The sequence below is a fragment of the Macaca thibetana genome, chromosome 1 (assembly GCF_024542745.1).
Source record: "Macaca thibetana thibetana isolate TM-01 chromosome 1, ASM2454274v1, whole genome shotgun sequence".
Classification (NCBI taxonomy): Eukaryota; Metazoa; Chordata; class Mammalia; order Primates; family Cercopithecidae; genus Macaca; species Macaca thibetana.
In genome coordinates, this window is record NC_065578.1 from 206,959,221 (window position 1) to 206,982,961 (window position 23,741).

At 39.8% G+C, this 23,741-nt stretch overlaps 1 protein-coding gene across 4 annotated transcripts in view; it reads right to left on the reverse strand.

Moving 5' to 3' along the window:
- The window catches only part of B3GALNT2 (beta-1,3-N-acetylgalactosaminyltransferase 2), a 62,709-nt gene that overhangs the window by 33,584 nt on the left and 5,384 nt on the right, over nt 1-23,741 (reverse strand). For 2 of the 4 annotated variants that reach the window (XM_050769994.1, XM_050770014.1), the window contains exons 2-5: nt 18,949-19,096; nt 13,433-13,533; nt 8,603-8,796; nt 4,211-4,306 (exon numbers count right to left, since the gene is read on the reverse strand). In XM_050769994.1, coding sequence (XP_050625951.1) covers nt 4,211-4,306; nt 8,603-8,796; nt 13,433-13,533; nt 18,949-19,096 — 539 coding nt within the window. Of the gene's footprint in view, nt 1-4,210; nt 4,307-8,602; nt 8,797-13,432; nt 13,534-18,948; nt 19,097-20,449; nt 20,573-23,059; nt 23,318-23,741 lie in introns of those variants that run through there. The other 2 variants (XM_050770004.1, XM_050770024.1) reach the window with 2 other exon arrangements.

The window sequence follows — 23,741 nt, forward strand, 5'->3', positions numbered from 1 at the left end:
AGTACCCACTGCCAGATATACCATCCTGAACACCAGCAAAGAAGGTTAACCCCTCTCCCCCAACCCAATTTTTATTTTGTAAAACTTCAAACGTATAGAAAAGTTCAAATTACCATTCAAATCACCTAGACTCACCAATTGCTCACATTTTGCCATATTTGCCTTTTCTCTCTCTACACACACACACTTTTCTGTTGTTGAATCACTTGAAAATAAAATGCAGATTTATCATGAATTTTTAACTTTAAGTATTTCAGCATGTACTTCCTAAGAACAAGGACATTCTAAGCGAAAGTAGTATTTTTTATGAACTAATCAAAATTTGCAATTCTTTCTATAAGGCTGACCAAGATAATGGAGCAGACTCCATAAAACTGCAGTTAGCTTGAAGCATTAAAGTTTATTTTCTTCCTCTTTGCTGCACCCCATGTGACTTTCTTTTGGAATACAGTTTCTCAACCTCAGCACCAATGACATTTTGGGCCAGATAATTATTTACTGGGGCAGGTTGTGGGGGGTGTTCTGTGACTGCAGGATGTTTAGCAGAATCCCTGTCCCTTTACCCACTAGATGCCAGTATCACCCTACATCCAGTTTTAACAACTGAAAGTATCTATATACACTGCTCTGTGCACAAAAGGGAAATTGTCCCTGGTGAAGAAACACGGCTCTGAAAGAACAGGACCCCCTCAATCCAGATGGGGAGTACAATGATCAATCCAGATGGGGAGTATAATGATAATGACAGCATCTATTGATCTACTGAATTCGTGGCATGTGGCAGCATGTTCTAAGCAGTCTACATGTGTTAAATCATTTAGCCCCCAGAATAACCATCTGAAATGGGTTGTGTACCACCTTCATCTTAGAGGAGGAAATAGACACAGTGAGATTAAGTACCTCATGTGAATGAACAAACCAAAGAATGGCTTCCTGCAAAAACTGAGATCCAACACTATGTAGCTGAACCACTATTCTTTTTTTTTTTTGGAGACGGAGTCTCTCTCACTCTGTTGCCCAGGCTGGAGTGTAGTGACGTGATCTCAGCTCACTGCAACCTGTCCCCCGGGTTCAAGCGATTCTCCTGCCTCAGCCTCCCGAGTAACTGGGATTACAGGCGCCTGCCACCGCACCCAGCTAATTTTTGTATTTTTAGTAGAGATGGGGTTTTGCCATCTTGGCCAGGCTGATCTTGAACTCCTGACCTTGTGATCCACCCGCCTCGGCCTCCCAAAGTGCTGGGATTACAGGTGTGAGCCACTGAGCCTGACCTGAAACACCATTCTTACAGTAAAAGATAACTTTGATGGTACATACTGCACTTAAAAAGGAAAAAATTCATATGTGAAATTAATAAAAGGATGTAGGAAAACAGGCACTCTTATATATTGCTAATGATTGTTCACACTGGCACAAATTGCTAAACTCCCCTCCAGGAAGGAATTATGTGACTTAAAAATGTGTCTGCCCGAAGATGGCCGAATAGGAGCAGCTCCAGTCTCCAACTCCCAGCGCGAGCGACACAGAAGACCAGTGATTTCTGCATTTTCAACTGAGGTACTGGGTTCATCTCACTGGGGAGTGCCGGACGATCGGTGCTGGTCAGCTGCTGCAGCCCGACCAGCGAGAGCTGAAGCAGGGCGAGGCATTGCCTCACCTGGGAAGCGCAAGGGGGAAGGGAGTCCCTTTTCCTAGCCAGGGGAACTGAGACACACAACACCTGGAAAATTGGGTAACTCCCACCCCAATACTGCGCTTTAAGCAAACAGGCACACCAGGAGATCATATCCCACACCTGGCCGGGAGGGTCCCACACCCACGGAGCCTCCCTCATTGCTAGCGCAGCAGTCTGTGATCTACCGGCAAGGCAGCAGCGAGCCTGGGGGAGGGGCGCCCGCCATTGCTGAGGCTTAAGTAGGTAAACAAAGCTGCTGGGAAGTTCGAACTGGGTGGAGCTCACAGCAGCTCAAGGAAACCTGCCTGTCTCTGTAGACTCCACCTCTGGGGACAGGGCACAGTAAACTAAACAAACGCAGCAGACACCTCTGCAGACGCAAACGACTCTGTCTGACAGCTTTGAAGAGAGCAGTGGATCTCCCAACACGGAGGTTGAGATCTGAGAAGGGACAGACTCCCTGCTCAAGTGGGTCCCTGACCCCTGAGTAGCCTAACTGGGAGACATCCCCCACTAGGGGCAGTCTGACACCCCACACCTCACAGGGAGGAGTACACCCCTGAGAGGAAGCTTCCAAAGCAAGAATCAGACAGGTACACTCGCTGTTCAGAAATATTCTATCTTCTGCAGCCTCTGCTGCTGATACCCAGGCAAACAGGGTCTGGAGTGGACCTCAAGCAATCTCCAACAGACCTACAGCTGAGGGTCCTGACTGTTAGAAGGAAAACTATCAAACAGGAAGGACACCTACACCAAAACCCCATCAGTACATCACCATCATCAAAGACCAGAGGCAGATAAAACCACAAAGATGGGGAAAAATCAGGGCAGAAAAGCTGGAAATTCAAAAAATAAGAGCACATCTCCCCCGGCAAAGGAGCGCAGCTCATCGCCAGCAACGGATCAAAGCTGGACGGAGAATGACTTTGACAAGATGAGAGAAGAAGGCTTCAGTCCATCAAATTTCTCAGAGCTAAAGGAGGAATTACGTACCCAGCGCAAAGAAACTAAAAATCTTGAAAAATGTGTCTGCCCTTTGACCCAATAATTCATCCTAAGAAAATAACCAGTTATACACATAAAACAGAGGTGCAGTGATATTTACTAGTCTTTTCCATAACACTGAAAAATTGAAACTCTATCAATACCCAAATACAGGGTTAAATGACAATACTTTCATACAATGTAATTCTATAAAGCCATTACAAGTAATAGAGCATATCATATCAAAAGACGTTCGCGATATGTTAAAGTAAATTATAAAGTAGAATGAATGGCATAATCCTAGCCACTATATACACATAGAAGCAAAAATGTTAACTGTGATTATCTTCACATATGAGATTCTAGTAGTCTTGTTTTCCTTTAGCTTATCTGCATTTTCCTTTTTTCCACCCCCTGTTTTGGTTTGGCTTTTATTTAAAAGTTTTTTTTTTTTTTTAATTTATTTTTTGACTGCTCTTGCGGAGCAGGCTACTCCATAAGCAGTATGCTGAGAGTAGCGTATTCAAAAGTTTTTAAAACGGAAGTTCATATATAAATGAAAAAGCGATCCCTTTGACATTGACAGAATTAACATACAGTTTCAACTACTGGTACTCAATTCCAAAGACCCATAGTATGTTATAAAAATGTGTGGTTCCTGTTGTTGAACAAATTGTGAATGGCACCCCACAGTCTGGGTAGGAAAAAGTTTCTTGGTTAGTCACCAGGACCGGTCAGTTGTCTAGTCTCCACACCTTAACCCAGCTGTGATGCTGCGGGATGAACTCTATAGCTGATCTAAAGTGAACTCCAGAGATGTCTGGGAAACTGACGCTGATTGTGGTTCCAGAGCACTGACTTCAGGAATGTACTCAGCCTAGACTAAAACAGCCTAGAAAGGCTGAAGCTGATGAATGAATAATTTGTTCATGTCTGATCCTGATTCTGTCACACTCTGCGACCATACTGTGTGGCTTAACTCCAGGACTAACGAGGGCACCTGGCAGGCGAGGCATTCTTTAGTGCATATCTACTTACAACTGGACCTAGAGGGACCCAGAAAGTGACAGGTATGTTTTCAGGCCATCATCCACAACTGTTCACCCTTTGGAGAAATTTTATTTAACTTGGAAATGTGACCCATCTCTGTCATCCTGTCTGCACTGACTTTTTTTTCTTTTCATTCTTTAGATAAGCAAATTATTTAATTTTACCCAAATGGTATATCTGTCTGGTCTTTCCATCAATCCACACCCAACACCATCCTTTGTCATTAAAATAGTTGTGCAGTTCTCTACTCCACTAAACAAACTATGGCAATGTGCAATGTTTTTCAAAAAGTGGTTTTGGAACCTCTGAGGCCTCATGAAGTCCTCAGGAGGTCTGAATACAGAGTGCTATGTTTTAGCACATCCACAGTTGGTACCTTCATCTATCACTCTGGAGTGCTGCCCTGGTACAAGAAAATATCAAGCGCCTGCCCCTGAAAACACATGCCCACTCCTATGAAGGACTGCATTGGTACTACAGTCTTTTCCTGCCACCCTGTACCTCTGGTAAGATGAACTGTTCCACGGGCTTGTACCACAGCTTGTTCACCTGCACACCACAGCTCGGAGGACTGAAGCGAGCAATGAAGAGGGCCTCCTACAAATTGGGAGAAGAAGACAAGAAAAAATACTTCATGTTATACCACTGCATATGCAACAAGTTTTCAAATACCTTACATCTTGGTCAGCTAAATCCACAACGGCCCTAACCACGGTCACTAACATGGTTCCACTGTGGTTTTGGCATCACTGGGTTTTCTAGTGCAGTCATGGTTACTAAATAACAATATTTAAGGTAATCAAAGTTGTCATGAAGTTCTCAAATGCTAAACAAAATCCACATAACCTTAAAAAAAAAACCCACCTTGAAAGAAAAAATATTAAGGGAAGGGAGCAGTGTTGTTAAATTAAGCCAACATATTATAGTGTCAGAACTCCCTCAAAGGTTTAAGACTAAACTGAAATACCACAGATTTTTACTGGGAACAAAAGCACTCAGGAAACTCCCTTCAAAAAGAATCTTCAGAAGAAAATATAAACAAAACAAAAAAGGGAATATAAAAGAGGACTGGGGCCAAGTGCAGTGGCTCACGCCTGTAATCCCAGCACTTTGGGAGGCTGAGGCAGGCAGATCACTTGAGGTCAGGAGTTCCAGACCAGCCTGGCCAACATGTGAAACTCCATATCTCTACTAAAACTACAAAAATTAGCTAGGCGTGGTGGCAGACACCTGTAGTCCCAGCTACTTGGGAGGCTGAAGCAGGAGAATCACTTGAACCCAGGAGGTGGAGGCTGCAGTGAGCCAAGATTGTACCACTGCACTCCAGCCTGGGCCACAGAGCCAGACCCTGTCAAAAAAAAAAAAAAAAAAAAAAAAAAAAAAGGACTGATTTTCATTATGTCTATTGTTTTCTTGGACCCTCCCATTTATTCTAGGCAACATTTCCTCATTCTCATGCCCATTCTTATATACCAACTTACCATAGGGGAAACTTCTGTTAAGCTCTTATAACCAGGCAGGGGTTCAAAATTAAGCACATTTCAATGGATTATGTCTATTTCTTTCATGAACACCAGTTCTTAGGAATGCAGTATAAGAATAGTTTTTGCATTGTGACTACCCATGAACCCATTAGCATTCATCTTAGACTAGTCCTTTCTTGAGGACAAAGATTAACTCCTCCTTGGTTAAAAATATGGCAACTAAAAGTTATATCGACATGATCAAAATATTGTATGTCTGAACCAAACTACTTGATTGATAACTCGCACACTATAAATAGTTTTGTTTTTTGAGACAGTCTCACTCTGTCACCTAGGCTGGAGTGAGTGGTGTGATCATGGCTCACTGTAATGCAGCCTCAACCTCCTGGGCTCAAGTGATCCTCCCACCTCAGCCTCCCAAGCAGCTGGGACTATAAGTATATGCCACCATGCCTGCCTATTTTCTTAATTTTTTGTAGAGACGGGGTCTCACTGTATTGCCTAGGTTGGTCTCGAACTCCTGGGCTGAAGCAATCCATCTTCCTTGCCCTCTCAAAGTGCTGGGATTACAGGCGTGAGCCACTGCGCCTGGCTAATAGTTTTCTTTAAAACTATATATACTAAGATAAACAAGTATATTTTAAAAAATCAAGATTAATTCTAATTTCTAGAAAACAGTGCTACTCAGAGTACTGCTATTTCAATTCCCTATCTGGTCTTCAGTATCAATGAAACTGTTAACTACAATCACACATGGACTCCTACAGTTGAGTAACTACAAAGCTCTTCTCACTGTAATCATTATGGCTGGCATCACCAGCAGAAATCCTACCCTTCCCTCTGTCTTATATTTATGTCTACAAACACATCAACAAACTAGACAGATTATTTAGAGGAAGAACAGGGCAAGTTACAAAAAAGGAATTTCATCTCAAATTTATTTGTGTATTTATTGGTGAGTCTCTAACACTGTATTCATTGCTAATAATCAACATTAATAATACAAACACATTGTAAAAAACTGAACAGAGTTCTGCTTCCAGTAATATCAGACCAATTCTCCTATAGATAATAATTATGAACTCTGGATGAAACATAAAAAACATGATTTGTAGGCACTGGAATTCAAACAAATAGGCAGAAACTGGAGAAGAATCAGTACTTGGAAGAAGGAAAAGGCTCCAAATATGCATCTCCTCCCTACCCCTCTTCTCGACTCTTTGTCTGAGGGTACAACTCTAGGGCAACTAGAAATTTGAGTGAGAATCTGTAGTCATTCTGCTTGAAAATTAAGAGGACAGAGTTGGGGTAAACACATCAATTAATAAAAGGCATGACGGGGAACATCCAGAAAGGAAAGGATCAGAGAGAGAGAGAACTGTAAATTCTTCATATAAACTCTGCCCACATCTGCGGCTGACTCATAAAATACACATTCAAGGCAGAACCCAAGTAGTCCATCCAAGGCCAAAAAAAACTGAATAGAGATTTTTAGCTGTTTCTCATTGAAAGTGAGACAATGTTTACAGTCTGTCTGCTAAAACAAACAAACAAACAAACAAAAAACATTACTCTTTGAAGAATATAATAGGATCCAGAGTTCCTACAATGAATTATTCACGATATCTACGATACAATGCAAAGATAAGGGCCAGGTGCGGTGGCTCACACCTGTAATCCCAGCACTTTGGGAAGTCAAGGCAGGAAGATCACTTGAGGTTAAGAGTTTGACACCAGCCTGGGCAACATGGTGAGATCCTGCTCTACAAAAAATTTTACAAGTAGCTGGGTATGGTGGCACGCGCATGTAGTCCCAGCTACTCAGGAGGCTGAGGAGGGCAGACAGCTTGAGCCCAGGAGTTTAAGGCTGCAGTGAACCATGACTGGACCACTGCACTCCAGCCCAGGCAAAAGAGCGAGACCCTGTCAAACAACAACAACAACAGCACCACCAAAACCCAAACCAAAAGACTCCCAAAATACTAGACACAAAACAGAAAAATGTTACCCATATTTTAAAGGAAAGATATTAATCAATAAAGACAGACGCTGAGATGACTCAGAATAAGCGTACACAGATTTTAAAGCTGCTGTTACAACTATGGTCAAAGCTGTAGAGAAAAATATTCTCAAACAATGAACACATAGGAAATTTTAGAGAAATAAAAACAGTAAAAAAGAACTAAATGGAAACTGAAGCGCTAACAAGTATAATATTTAAAATAAATCTAAAATAAAAAATGCATTCAGATTTGAGATGACAGAAGAGTCACTAAACTTGAATACAGATTAACAGAAGTTATCTACACTGGAAAAGAGACAAAAACATTGAAAAAAATGAACAGTCTTGTGATCTGTAGGACAATACCAAAAGATCTAACATACATGTAATTGGAATCCCAGGAGGAGTAGAGAGAGCAACTGAAATCAGAAAAGGTTCTGAAAACATTAATAGCTGAAAATCCCCCAAATTTGGTAAAAGACATACATTTACAGATTGAAGAAACATGTAGCACACCTTGAACAAACAAAGAAAAAGCACACCATGCCTGGTACGGTGCCTCATGCCTGTAATCCCAGGACTTTGGGAGGCTGAGACAGCACTTTGGAAGGCTGAGGAGGGCAGATCACTTGAGGTCAGGAGTTCGACACCAGCCTAGCCAACATGGCAAAACTCCGTCTTTACTAAAAATACAAAAATGAACCAGGTGTGGTGGCATGCACCTGCAATCCCAGCTACTTGGGAGTGGATATAAATATGTAATAAACCAAATACAGAAAAACGTTAACTGTTGTAGAATGCAGTTAGTGGCTATAGGGTTGTTTACTGAATAATTCCTTCAAGTTTTCTTCATGTTTAAAAAACAGATCCTTCAAATACAATTCCATGCTACTTCTTCAGATGCATTCTGTGAACAAATCAGATTTCCCCACATATTAGGAACAGAGAAACTTCAGGGATTTTCTGTTTTCGGTAAAAGAATAACTTTTATTTCCTCTATATCTTATTACAAAAAAGATTTGAAGCAGTTATTAGCTTTGTATTACGGACTTTTACAGTTGGAAGAAAGAGGCAATAATACTCATTTATCCTAAGAATCCCAAACTTTTTTTATATCCATTACCAATTTTCGAAATTCCCTAGGCTTTAGGGAATTTTAAGTTGGAGATTTCTAATCTAGTCAACTCCTTCTTTTCTGGATATAGCACATTTATTCATAGATAATCTATCTCCAAACTAGTCTTATATCACACTACAGTGTATTCAGTCAATAGGGGAAGAAAGGTGAAAGTCTCTCAACCAGAGAGAATTATATAGTCTTCCAATCTACTTACTGTATGTCACAAGGAAAAGTTGATGTTTTTGAAAAAGAAAAAAGAGAAAAAACCTGTACAGAGCAGTGCATACCTCTTGTTCTGCCTGATAAAGTTTGACAGTGATGTTCCTCTGGAAACCCACATCACTGGCATCATAGAACACTCCAAGACTGGTAATAACGATGGGGTAGAGAACTCGGAAACTCACGCTGACAATTCGATCCTCAGACAGCCCTGATGAGGAGTCTTCGGACAGACTGAATGCTTCAATTTCCTGATTCAAAACTAAGTAATGAGAACAGGTTTATATAATTGAACAAATACAATCCTTTGTTTTACTAGTAGGAAGTAGTGAAGTGGGCTTAATGCCAAAACCTAGGTAATCATTTGCTATATAATTCACAAATGGCAGGAATTTTTAAAAAATGCTTGAGAAAAATGGCTGCTTCTATGAAATTTAAGAATAAAGTTGTCAGCCACATCTAAGTAAGTTAATTATCAGAACTGGTTTAATAGCTTTTTGCATACGTGGGTGCATATATATGTATAAATGCCACAGGAGATATTAAATTTAAGTCATCTATTTGGAAGGGTTGGATACATAGAAATAATAAAAACAGTACTAACTGTAGTCATAAATAATCAGTAAATTTGGTCTTACTCTGCAAATTCCAAAAATCCTACTTCTTGATAGGCAATTTAAAATATTTGTGATATGTGACGCAATTATCACAGTATAAATAAGCAACTGAAGTCACTTCAAATAACACTGAAAAACTCTTGCTATACAGCATTGATAAAAGGTAAGCATATCAAACACAGTTTTGAACCACCTTCTATGTACCATTCCCCATCACATTTACATCTTCACTACTACCCTTGTGGTTGTGGCATTATCTTCAGTTTATGTATTAAGAAACTGAGGCCCAAAATTAAGCAATTCACCTAAGGTCACAGAAAGTAGCAGATCCAGGAATCAAGTCCCATTTCGTGATTCCAAAGTCAGTCCCCTTTCCACTCCCCCATGGCTGTCTAATCAGTGCCAAAAGAGTTCTTTTCAAATAATTTTTCTTTATTTGATTTATTTAATTATGAGACAGTCACCCAGTCACTCAGGCTGCAGTGCAGTGGCATTAACATGGCTTACTGAAGTCTCAACCTCCTTTGCTCAAGGGATCCTCCTGCCTCAGCCTCCTGAGTAGCTGGGATCACAGACACACACCACCAGGTCTTGCTAATTTTCTGTAGAGATGGGGGGTCTCATCATGTTACCCAGGCTGGTCTTGAACTCCTGACCTCAAGCAGTCCTCCCGCCTCAGCCTCCCACAGTGCTGGGATTACAGGCATGAGCCACTGTGCCCAGCCTTCAAATAAATTTTCTAATTACCATAAGTGAATCAGAATACATTAAATAAAGCAGTTCATAGGCAGGGAATATCAGTGCTGCTTTAATAATATAAAACCCTATTTTAAAAGATTATATCAGAGTCCTTTGTATCTTTTAGAGCTGTGGTTTTCAAATTTTGCTGACTACACAACCCCATCAGTTAAAAATATTTGTACACACACCTATTTACTTACAAAATATATGCATATATTGTGGTAAGTTTATATATTCAGTATTAATAAAGATTGTATTTTCTTATTTTCAGGTAAATAGAAATTCTAAGCCTGGGCAGCATGGTAAAATCCTGTCTTTACTAAAGATACGAAAATTAGCTGGGCGTGGTGGCACACACCTGTAATCTCAGCTACTTGGGAGGCGAAGGCACGAGAATTTCTTGAGCCTGGGAGGAAGAGGCTACAGTGACCTGAGATTGTGCCACTGCAGTGCAGCCTGGGCAAGAGAGTAAGACCCTGTCTCAAAAAAAAAGAAATTATATTTTCTTCCTATACTCTAGCAGATCATTTGGATGCCTATATCAGACTTCCTAGAAGCTCTTTACACTCAGTAGATACTCAATAAAATGGGACTAAAGGGAAGTGATGACTCTTACCTAATTACAGACATGGGCAGCAGGGAAAAAAGGAAAAATATAGCTTTTTGTCATGGGCTGGGTAAGCATTAACCGGAGAGTCTAGACTACAACATAATGGACAACAATACAATTTTTTTCTAAGATATTCAGTAAATAAAAGATATCCATAGGAAAAACCTTTTTATTAAAAGCAATAGGGGAAGCACATTATAATACAGCATTTTTAGATAGTTTCTTATCTAAAAGAAATGTGCCTTGGGCTTCAAGTTACGTGGACACAGGAAATCCCGCTGCATTACAGTGCTATTAATCAACCCTTCTATCCCAGCCACAATAGCACAATGATTAATGCTTACCATGACCTTCTGGTACTGAAATAACCATAACTGCCTTTGGATTATTGAAAAAATAACATTAGGTTCAATATTAAGTTATATACACATTTAAAAATTTATAACCTAGGTATTACATATATGAAAATGTTTTATTAACAGAAAGTTCTACTTCTTTACTTTTAATAAATAACAGCACTTAAGATAATAAAAATATGGTTAATTTAAAAGTGAAGGGCTTCTTTTTGTTTTTCAATTGTAATTTGCTGGAGGATACCACATCATCAGTGACATAACATTCTATGGGGTTTCTGATCCCTTTAAGACTCCAGTGAGGCTGGGTGCGGTGGCTCATGCCTGTAATCCCAGCACTTTGGGAGGCTGAGGCGGATGGATCACCTGAGGTCAGGAATTCAAGACCAGCCTGGCCAATGCGGTGAAACCCCGTGTCTACTAAAAATACAAAAATTAGTCTGGCGTGGTGGTGGGTACCTGTAATCCTAGCTACTCAGGAGACTGAGGCAGGAAAATCGCTTGAACCCAGGAGGCGGAGGTTGCAGTGAGCCAAGATCACGCCATTGCACTCCAGCCTGGGCAACAAGAGCGAAACTCCGTCTCAAAAAAAAAAAGAAAAAAAAGACTCCCAGTGAAAGCCAAAGGACTTTCTCATAATTCATACATAAAATTTGGTTACAATGTTAACTGAATTCATAGACGTCCTAATTAAGAAACCTCTGTTTTATAATACCGACCTGAATATATTGTCCAATTTATTTTAAAAGCTGTTTGAAGCCCAACTTTATAAAATGGCAGGCTCTTTAAAATAATGTTCAGTACCTTCTACCTTCTAGGAACTATTCTAAATACATCGTATGTATCAACTTATTTCATCCTTATGTCAATCTCCATGAGGGAGATTCTTTTATCCCTGAGTTTACAGATGATAAAACTGAGGCAGAGGAGGTCACACAGCTAGAAAATGGCAGAGCTTGGATTGAGAGCCATGGAGCCTGCTTATAAAAGTGAGGTGTTATTTAACTATACAGTTTTAACAAACCTTAAAATATCAGAAGTCCTAATCAGCATATTTAAGACTTGGAAGTTTAACCTCCCTTAGAAACACAGCTGAACATAATGGGAAGTGCTAAAAAACACAGACAGTTATAAATTTATCAACTTCCTAAAACTGGTTCCCTGATGACACAGAGAACCTAATTAGGATCAGCTTTCTTTGTTGTCTTTGTTTTTTTGTTTTTGAGACAGGGTCTCGCTCTGTTACCCAGGTTGGAGTGCAGTAGAGTGAACAGATCATAGCTTACTGCAGCCTCGAACTGCTGGGCTCAGACTGTAGCCTCGAACTGCAGTCCTCCTATCTCAGCCTCCCAGCAGCTGGAACTACAGGCGTGAGCCACCACACTTGGCTAATTTTTTTTTTTCTGGAGACATAGGGTCTCACTATGTTGCCCAGGCTGGTTTTCTGCTCTTCCTCCCGCTGTGGTGTCCCAAAGTGCTGGAGAAGCTTTCTTTACCCTCACCAAAATTTTTACAAACTTTTAATTTTAAGGCATAAATAATGTTACTTGTGTTTTAAATTTTTTTACTATTTTTTCTTTTACAGAAATAAATTAGATAATAATTCTAAGAGAAAGTGATTCATAATATTTGTTTCTTCAAGGTTATTATAAATTAACTGGTAAAATCAGCAGTTTTCCAAAAGTTCAAAATTTGGTAATTCAGGATTTATCTAAGCATAAGGAACTTCCAAATGCATATGAATCACACTGAAAAAGAGTCTTCTGGATCCTGAAGTTTCGATTCTGTAAAGAATCTCTACAGATACCCCAAGTCAATCTGTCAAAAATGATGAAACAGGTCGGGCGTGGTGGCTCATGCCTGTAATCTCAGCACTTTGGGGGGCTGAGGAGGGTGGATTACGAGGTCAGGAGTTCGAGGCCAGCCTGGCCAAGATGGTGAAACCCCATTTCTACTAAAAATACAAAAATTAGCTAGGCGCAGTTGTGGGCACCTGTAATCCCAGCTACTCGGGAGGCTGAGGCAGGAGAATTTCTTGAACCCGGGCGGCAGAGGTTGCAGTGAGCCAAGATGGCACAACTACATTCCAGCCTGGGCAACATAGCAAGACTCCATCTCCAAAAATAAAAAATAAAAAAAAGATGAGACATAAATTTGGATGAAAGATATTTTAGTCTATTAAAAACAGACTCCAGGGCATGGTGGCTCATGCCTGCAATCCCAATGCTTTGGGATGCTGAGGCTGGTGGATCCCTTGAGGGCAGCAATTCAAGATCAGCCCAGGCAAGACAGCGAGACCTCAACTCTACAAAAAATTAGCCAAGTGTCGTGGCACATGCCTGTAGTCCTAGCAGGGTGGTGAGGCAGGAGGATCACTTGAGCCCAGGAGTTTGAGGTTATAGTGAGCCATGACTGTGCCACTGCATGCTAGCCTAGGCGACATAGCAAGACCCTGTCTCTAAAACACATAATAAAATAAAATAATAAAAAACGAAAACAGACTCCATACTATTAAGCTTAGCAACTTTTACTCAACATCAAGAATGTGTATGGCAGTCGAGGGAAAAGATGACTTACCTGGATTTGTGATGTTGAGTAGTTTACAGGAATAAGGATCCTCCCTGTCTTCCACAGGCACTTCACAGCCATGAGCACCTATTATGAACTTCACAAGCACACTGAGAGATGTGTTGGCATTAACATCAGTTACTGATCTTCACCTCGCACATGCACGTTTCCTCACGCCCATTTCAGAGCTTTTACTTTGAGACACAAGTGTTTATGAGGATTAATTCTCTACCTTTATTTTTCTAGTCTAGCAAAATGGGGGAACAAGCAAATTGAAAGTTGCTAACTACCAAGTTACTTATGCATGAGTCCTTCATTGCAATGCTATATTAAAGCAAGTAAGAATATGTCTGGCCTCGCTACCAGCAAATGTTCATATCATTTAAAAGCAAACTATAGTAAAGTCAGCTTCTCATGCCCACACCTAAAAACATACCTATATCTAAAATTTTCCTTTGTTGCCTTCTTCTGTTTCAGAAGGTGTTCCTTTTGCTCAGGATTAGGTCTTTCCATCCAAGAAGAAATCCCCTTCTCTCCTAGACCTTGCTTCACTGGTTACCCCTGTAACTAGTGGCTCCTTCCCTCCACAGTATAAACATGATAAAATCCTGACTCTAATTATTCTCTTCACCTTCCATCCTTCCTTGCTATCACACTTTACACTGAGGTCCTACAAAGAAATTAAAATTGCAGCCTCTTGTTTCTTACTTCCCGCTCTTTTTATAAAACAAGAGTTTTAGCTTTAACATCACTACCTCCACTGAGATTCCACTAATGTAACCAATGAGCTGCTGCCAAATCAATAGACACTCTTCAACTCTTACCCTCCTGGCTTCTCCACGGCTTGATACTGCCCAGTTCCCTAAAATGCTCTCTTCCCTTCCTTCTGCGGCCTGCTCAGTCATCTTCACTGGCTCTTATTCCCCAGCTTGTCCACTGAGAGGGGGATTAGTTCAGGGCTCTGCCCTTGGGTCTCTTCTCAATCTACTCATTTTTTTTACTTCCTTTCCCTAGACAATATTATTTATTCTCAAGGCTTCAACTAGCATGGGAGTGATTCCTGAATTAGTAACTCTAGTTTTTTTCCTTTTTTTCCTTTTTTTTGTGAGACAGAGTCTCGCTTTGTCACCCAGGCTGGAGTGCAACGGTGCAATCTCGGCTCTCTGCAGCCTCCACCTTCCAGGTTCAAGCAATTCTCCTGCCTCAGCCTCCTAAGTAGCTGGGAATACAAGCGTGTGCCACCACGCCTGGCTAATTTTTGTATTTTTAGTAGAGATGGTGTTTCACCATTTTGGCCAGGCTGGTCTCGAACTATTGGCCTCAAGTGATCTGCCTGCCTCAGCCTCCCAAAGTGCTGGGATTACAGGTGCGAGCCACTGTGCCCAGTCCTGAATTAGTAACTCTAGTTTAGACCCATGTTCTAAGTAAAGGACCTATAAATTCATTGGACGTCTTCATCTAGATAACCCACAGACAGCTGTGTGCTAAAGCCTGCTACTACTGACTTCTGAGAGTCAACTGTCAACTTTTCAGAAATTTTGTGAGACAGTTACTAAACATAGCCTTTATTTAAAATTAAATTATATAACCTTATAATTAAATATATATCAAAAAAAGGAAATACTCAAATTAATCACAATGTTTTACTACATTTTACTATTATTTCTGTTCTTGAGGTAATTTATATTTATTACACCTACACGGTGGAATAGTATACATGGCAAGCTACTGCTTATCTTTCCCCGACTCTGTGTTCAGAGATGTTACGTTAGTCACCTGTATTGGCCATGGTGGGAATATTCACACCCTAGAAACCGGCAAATAGTACAAATAAGGGTTTGGTTTATTGTTTTGTTGATGGTCTAGACTTAAGAAAGTATAGAGAAAATGTTGATAATGCAAATTAAGCTTAATGTAATGTGTCTGTCTATAGCCATTACAGAGTGAATAGTTCAAAAAAACAGTCAAGGAAGATACAATTCCAGTATTCAAAAACTATTACCTGATACAGCATAGAACTCACTGACTTTATTAAGTGTAAAGCTGACATATCTTGTCAATTTAGTCTTCACTGTTTAACTTAAAAGAAAGACTTTTGTCAGAACTATACTCTTTTGTTAACTGCAACCAGAAGTTGGTCATAGATAGGAGAGTCCGACAAACAACAAAAGCATTCTATGAGAATCAACCGACTTCATGGAATTTACGATAAACAGTATTGTACAGGTCATTATCTGTCAATTACTGCTGTATATCCTTTATGTCAATAAAATTTAAAATAAACATGTATGTACACATAAGCATCCTTTTTCCCAGAGAGCCAGTTAGTAAACCTTCAACAGTACACCACTGCCTGTAGGAACCTCAAGGTCAACACATACACCACTGAGCTTCTTTCCCATGAAACTTGCTCTTCTCATGTAGTATTTTTGTTTTGATTGATTCCACTATTCTCCAAGTCAGAACACTAGCAATCTTCCTAGCCTCCTCCTTCATTTTCTACATTCAATGACCTTATTCTCTCATAAGGTCACCTCTGCAGATCAGCTCCTCAGCAGTCCTTGCCTCAACAGGTCTTGTCCTTCCACTCAACCTTCCGCATGCCTGTTATACATGATCTGCTCACTGTCTGCCTCTCACAGTCATATGCTTCCCCTCTCTTTTCTTTATATACATCACTCTGCTGTCTTACCTCTCCTGGCTACTTCTCTCACACTGTGCCACAACCCTTCCCCCACCACCACGAGCCCTGTGCTCCAGTTATATAGAAGCGTTAGGAGTTTTTCATACACCCCGGGCTCTTTTCTACCTATTTATATCACAGCACATGTAACATTTTATTACACTATCATACCTATTTCCTTCTACTAAATGTCAAGCCCCTCCTAACACTCAGGCTATACTGTGTTTATCTTTGTATTCTACCACACATACCAAACTATCTACTTACAGAAGTACTTAGTGTTGAGTTTGGGTCCTTTGGAGAAATGCAAGAATGGAAAATATGCCATAACCACAGAAATGCAGTTTCTGTTACTAATTACCAATTAAGGCAGAATACCTTTCATAGACAACTAGCATTTGGAATAAAAGTATAAACAGAAATGAGTAAATGTGCTAACTAAATTATTGCTAGTATGTATCAAATTTGGTTTTTGAGCCATCTTACTAGGTACTCTTACTAGATACACAAAATTACTATGTCCCAGGAACGTGTTTTTGCCTAATATATATTTTTATACAGATAGCTGATCATTTTCATAACACAAATCGAGCGTGCTAAATTTAAAGCAAGACTGTTATGATGGCAAATAAATTAGTGGTGAATGTCTGAATATTAACTTTACTCATTACATTTAGTTCTGAGTCATTCATTCAATAGTTGTTGAGTGACTTAGTCTGCACCAAGCTAGGTTTTAGGTATTGCGAAAATACCAATGAAAAAACCTGAACCCCCAGTGCTAATGAAACCTACATTCAAGTGGAGGAAGACAAACAATTTTACAACTAAATACAATACAGATGCCAGTTGGTGATAAGTGTTACCAAAAAAAATTAAGGCCAACTAAGGGAAGACAGAAACAAGATAGGGATGGGCTGCTATTTAATATGGGGCTGTCTGCTAGAGTGACATCTAAGCAGACACCTGAAGGAAGTGAGTCCCGAGCACATTAGTGAGAGAGGACACAGCAAATGCAAAGGCCCTGAGGCAGGAGCACTTTTAGTGTATGAAAGTACAGTAAGGCGGCCGGTGTATTTAGATAAGGTCAAAGACCACAACAAAGACTTGGGGTTTCACTCTGAGCAAGAAAGGAGGTCAATGGAGGGGTGTGAATAGAGCATTGACATAATTTGACTAATTTTAAAAGGATCACTCTGGCTGCTGTATGGAAAATAAAATGTAGGGGTCAAAGGTAGAAGCAGTAAGTTCAGAGAAGGGGGCTTCTGCAATAATCCAGGTGAGAAGTAATGGCAGCCTAGATCAGATGGCAGTGGTAAAGGTGGTGAGAAGTCAGATTCTGGGTCTGGTCTAAGCAGCATTAGGAAGGTATGCTGATGGACTGGATGTGGCAGGTGAAAGGAAAAATCAGGATAACACCAAGGGTTTTGGTCTGAGCAACTGGTGGAAGAGTCACTATTTTCTGACAGGGAAATACTATAGGAAGTACAGCTTTTGGAGGTGGTTCTGATAGTAGTGATGATTCTGAGGTCTTTCATTTGCTGTGTAATAGGCTCTATTATCACTGCAACCATGAACTAAAGAAACCTGTCTTCAAAAGGAATGAAAGCTACTATGAGAAAGCACTACTAGCGACAAGAAAATTCACAATTAGGCTGGGTTTGGTGGCTCACGCTTGTAATTCCAGCACTTTGGGAGGCTGAGGCAAGCAGATCACCTGAGGTCAGGAGTTCAAGACCAACCTGGCCAACATGGTGAAACCCCGTCTCAACTAAAAATACAAAAATTAGCCAGGCATGGTGGCAGGTGCCTGTAATCCCAGCTACTTGGGAGGCTGAGGCAGGAGAATCGCTTGAACCCAAGGAAGTGGAGGTTGCAGTGAGCTGAGATCGGGCCACTGCACTTCAGCCTGAGCGACAGAGCGAAACTCCGTCTCAAAAAAAAAAAAAATTCACAACTGCAATTTGCTTGTATAGCTACTTAGTCACAAATGTGCCAGTGCTATTCTATCCTGAAAGGGCATTCTCTGCTTATCACCTGAGTCTTCACATAAATAGAAGTCAACTTTCTATGCCTTTCTTCTCCTAGTCCCTCACCACACAATCTTCAGAGGCTGATCTCACTGAGAACAGACTAAGGCTTTGGGCTCCTAACTAATAGCTGAGAGCTATCTAACGTCAGCATGAAAGGGATTACCAAAGCTCAGTTTTGGAAGGGTAATCAGGAAAAAGAGCATGGCATATTACACACACTGCAGATTACACAACTAAAAAATACTACAAAACTGAAAAAAATTAAATTTATCTCTGTGAAGTTAGTGAAAAGTATATTTAGACATGCACGTGTCTAAGGAGAAAACTGCTCTAAAATGGAACCTTTTAAGAATTGCTATTCTAAATCAAAGCAAAAAACAAACAAATCACACTGGGTATCTAAATACTACATATGCTAACCAGTGAATATACTCTCTTCCAACTATCATTTGGCTTAAAATGTTGGTTAAATTTACTTTTTGGCCCAAACTATATGGAAGAAAAGCAAATGAAACAGCCATTTCTCCCAAGAGGAGGCCACATATCTGAATGAACATTTCTATTCAAAATAAGGTTTTTCAGAACTTTTTTTTTTTTTTTTAAATTAGGCAGGGACTCATTCTCATCACGCAGGCTGGAATGCAGTGGTGCAATCACGGCTCACTGCAGCCTCAATTTTCCAGGCTCCAGCAATCCTTCCACCTCAGCCTTCCGGGCAGCTGGGACTACAGGCACACACCACCATGCCTGGCTAGGTTTTTCAGAACTCTTATTTCAATAAACCAGGCAAGGCAACAACTCAGAAAACCTACCGTTGACTTAATGTGGGATGCTGTAGCAAATGCCTCATCCAGGTGCTTCTTATCACGTTTCGAAGTTCATGGTTATTGCGAGCTGACAACACGCCAACTACCACATCATAGTGAGTAGATTTCCACTGAGGAAATAAGGCCAACTGATCTAGAAATAAGAACAATACATTAGAAATAAGTCATGTATCAATTACTATGAAGTTCAATATGTATCATAAGTTTATTACAAAGTATATGTTTGTAGGAAATTCAGATAAATACAAAGAAAAGAATTTTTAAATCACATATAAACCCAGTATCCAGAGACAACCACTAATAACATTTTGGTGTAGAGTCTTTTTTGTCTTTCATGTATATACGTATGTATTCATGCTCACATAAGTATATTAATTCTTCAAAACAAACAAGATGTTTGTGGTAAGAATCTGTTTCAAAAGGCAATGTAGCATAAAAAAACAGTAAGCATTAAGAGTCAATTAGGCCACAGTTGGAATCCAGGCTCAATCATATATTAGTTATAAGTTATTTAGCTTCTTGAGCTTCAGTTTCCTCAACTACAAAATGGGTATAATAATACTTCTCATAAAGCTGTTGTAAAAATTAAATGAGATAACATGTATAAAGCTCTTGGTTTAGTATCAGGCACATAGGAGGCATTCAATGGCAACTAAAAAAAAATGTGCTTTGAAAAGTAAAGTCCTACATTAACGTTAGGTATTAAGCTTGGCGGATGAAGTTGAAGGACTTCCATACTGGAAAATAATGCAACCCTTATTTATATCAATGAATTCTACAGCCAGTAAACCTTTTACTACCTACTAAATATTCTAAAGAATGACGGGAAAGCAACATTTTTAGTAAAAAAAAAAAAATAAAGTAACAAGTCATTCTGAACAGCTCATTTTTTATTGTCATAAGGTCTAATGGGCAGGGCTACATTTCCATCTAAAACTTGTCCTTAGAAGACAGAAGAGAAAGATATACTTTGTCCTTGTTTTTCATCACCAGTTTTAAGGCTTGAGAGCTACGAGACTATATATAGCTCTGATGAGGTATCCATTTCATCTCTTTCTCCAGTGGTGGGAACTGATCCAAAAAGTTTCCAAAAATAAATTACTGAAGCCCAGACTCTTTACTACATTAAATGCAATGTTTTTATATACCATGGGATCTAGGTATTCAGTCTAAAAGACAACAAAACCACGCTGATATTTTTTTCAAAGGCCCAATTAAAATAATAAAAACAGATCTTTCTACTAGGATAATTCTAAGGATCTAATACAGAAATTTTTGTGTAAATACCTTATTTTCCACAATAGATATATTTCTTAAAATGTTCCATTCTAGGGCAGGCACAGTGCTCACGCCTATAATTCCAGCACTTTGGAAGGCCGAGGTGGGCGGATCATCTGAGGTCAGAAGTTTGAAACCAGCCTGACCAACATGGAGAAACCCTGCCTCTACTAAAAATACAAAATTAGCTGGGTGTGGTGGCACTTGCCTGTTTTCCCAGCTACTGGGGAGGCTGAGGCAGGAGAATCTCTTGAACCTGGGAGGTGGAGGTTGCAGTGAGCCAAGATCACACCATTGCACTCCAGCCTGGGCAACAAGAGTGAGACTCCACCTCAAAAAAAAAAAAAGTTCCATTTCAAATGGAATATAGGTATTTATTATTTCACCCTACAATGAGTCATGTACTAAAATGAATTCTTTTATAAAGACAAAATTTATTTTTAAATAAACTCAAATTTTTATGGATTAAGCTTATTAATAGGCCATATTTACTGAATACCTAATCTGTGAAAAGCACTACATATAGAGTATCACTTAACATTCACAACCCATTGAGGTAGGTACTTGTTCTTTTTTTGAGACGGACTCCCACTCTGTGGCCCAGGCTGGAGTGCAGTAGCGCGATCTCAGCTCACTGCGACCTCTGCTGCCCAGGTTCAAGTGATTCTCCTGCCTCAGGCTCCCGAGTAGCTGGGATTAAAGGCGCCTGCCACCATGCCTGGCTAATTTTTGTAGTTTTAGTAGAGATGGGGTTTCACCATCTTGGCCAGGTTGGTCTTGAACTCCTGACCTTGTGATCCACCACCTCGGCCTCCCAAAGTGCTGGGATTACAGGGGTGAGCCACCACGCCTGGCCTAGTACTTGTTGAACAAATGAAACACACAGAGAATTCTGTAACTTAAGTCAAACAGCTTGGAAATGGCTGGGCTAAGATTTAATCCCAGGCAATCTAACTCCATTCTTTATCACTGTTCTAGTCTATAGCTATACAGCTTAATATAGCTTATCTGAGTCTAAATTCTGATCTTTTAATGCACAATACCAGTTCAACTGGTGAATTAGCAACAAGCGGATCACTGAACACGCTGGGTAACACATCAATTTTTTTGAACTCATGGCTCAGAACATTTTTTCTCAGATACATAATTATATGATGAAAGTTGTACCTAGTGCTGGAACTCACTCTAAATGAGTGTCTGAATTCGGAGACTAATTTAAATGACTACATAAAATTGACAATATGCCTCCCCACCTTTTTCACACAGAAATAGTATGTACATTCTAGTGTCAGGAAGGAGGCAAAGGTTCCGACATTGATTCCACAGCCAACATTTTGTATTACGTAAGTATGAAGTTATTTAAATCCCTGCGCTTCAACTTCTTATTTAGAGAAAATTGACACAAAAAAACGTTTTAGATATTCTATTTCATTTGTTTCAAAGTCTCATCTCAAAAGATTAAAAGCTGTAGGGAAAAAACCACATGGGGGGGGGGGGGGGGGGGGGGGGGGGGGGGGGGGGGGGGGGGGGGGGGGGGGGGGGGGGGGGGGGTTTTAATCTAAATGCCTCTTTTATCTGACATCATCAGAAAATAAGGATGCTGCACAAAAGCAAACTTTCAAAATATTTGAAACATCACTTTTAATGCCAAAAATTTACTACCTTATTTTTGATGGCTAATCAAAGCAAATTTTTTAGAAATAGATTACACAGAGAATAATTTAATCTTTTCTTGATGTCTCAAAATCTTCATGAAAATTTCTCAAATCTATCCCTTTCTTGTCATTAATTCTAGCTGCTGCTCAGTTCGGTCTGTTTTTTCACCTGGACTAATACGAGGGCATCCTAACTGGTTTTTACCTGAATTCTCCATATAATTGTTAAACAAGATTTTTCTAAAAATAATGAAGAAATACAAAGATAACCATGTGGCATGTGAAAATCCCATGGATTACGGATGTAAACTACTTTTTGATCTTATTCCACCTCTCTGCCACTCTCAATGCCCCCTGCTTCTAACCCAGGTCTAAGCTGTTTCTGTTCAACTGCTTTACTTTACATGCATTTCTCTTTTCCTTGCAGAGGGGAAGTAACACGGCACATTGTGGTCTTTTAGAGAAATACTTCCAGATATACTGAAGTCAAATTTCAGAAAAATAGGTTTTTTAAACCACATACCATTAAAGTAAAATAGTCCAACAGACTCCTGAGTACTGTCTTACACAGTACAAAACCCAAAGTAGCTGCATAATAAAATCACCTGTGTAAGAATGTTGCTCAAATTTCTAGCTCCCCTTACCAATCTGGCTCTAAACTCTTATCACCTTTTGTTTTATGTTACAAGAACAGGGTACCAGGGTACCTAGTCGATTCTAGTGTCTAGAAACAGAGGGGGAAAAATAGTGCTAAGAAGTAAACATGATACAAAAGGACATAAAGATAATTCAGAAAAGAAAAAAGGCAAATAGCAAACCTATGAAAACATGTTCAACTTCAATAAGAATCACGTTCGAATTAGAGCAATGAGACACCAGTTTTCTCCTGCATTCACACTGACAAATGTCTTCTTAAATGATAGTAACTAAATGATGGGTACTTCAAGGAAATGTTGTTAGTGATTTCAAGAAAGTGGCTACTCTCCACCAGGCATGGTGTCTTATGTCTGTAATCCCAGCTTCAACTTTGGGAGGCCAAGGAGGGCAGATCACAAGGTCAGAAGTTCGAGACCAGCCTGGCCAATCTGGTGCAACCCCGTCCTTATTAAAAATACAAAAAAAATTAGCTGGGCGTGGTGGTGCACGCCTGTAATCACAGCTACCTGGGAGTCTGAGGCAGGAGAATTGCTTGAACCTGGGAGGCGGAGGTTATAGTGAGCCGAGATTGTGCCACTGCACTCTAGTCTGGGTGACAGAGCGAGACTCCTTCTAAAAAAAAAAAAAAAAAGTGGCTACTCTCTTTCATTGCTGGAAGGAATGTAATTTGGTACAGCCGTCTGCAGGGCAATTTGGCAATGTGTCAAATAATTTAGAATGGTATAATTTTGTCCAGCAATTCTAAGAACTCATCCTAAAGAAATAATCAGTGATATACTCAAAGATCTTTATTAATCATAGTGTCACCTATTACTAGCAAAAAACCGCAAGCTACATAAATGCGTAAATAAGGGACTCATTAAATAAATTATGGTGTAGCTATATGACAGAATACCATGCAGCCATTAAAATTACATGTTAATCGTATCATTAAACATTATTCTATTAATATATCATATTAAGATAAACACGCTATAGGAACTATGTAGATACTAGATGGTTCCCTTTATATAAAGTACAAAAGTAGCCAAATTTCTGCCACTGGTTACTATCCCTGGTAGCGACAGAACAGAGCATGAAGGGAACTTCTGAAGCACTGATAGTTTTCTTTTTTTAACTTTGGGTGGTGATTAGTTGGGTGTGTTCAATTTGTGAAAATGTATCAAGCTGCGCCAGTTTTATTCTCCT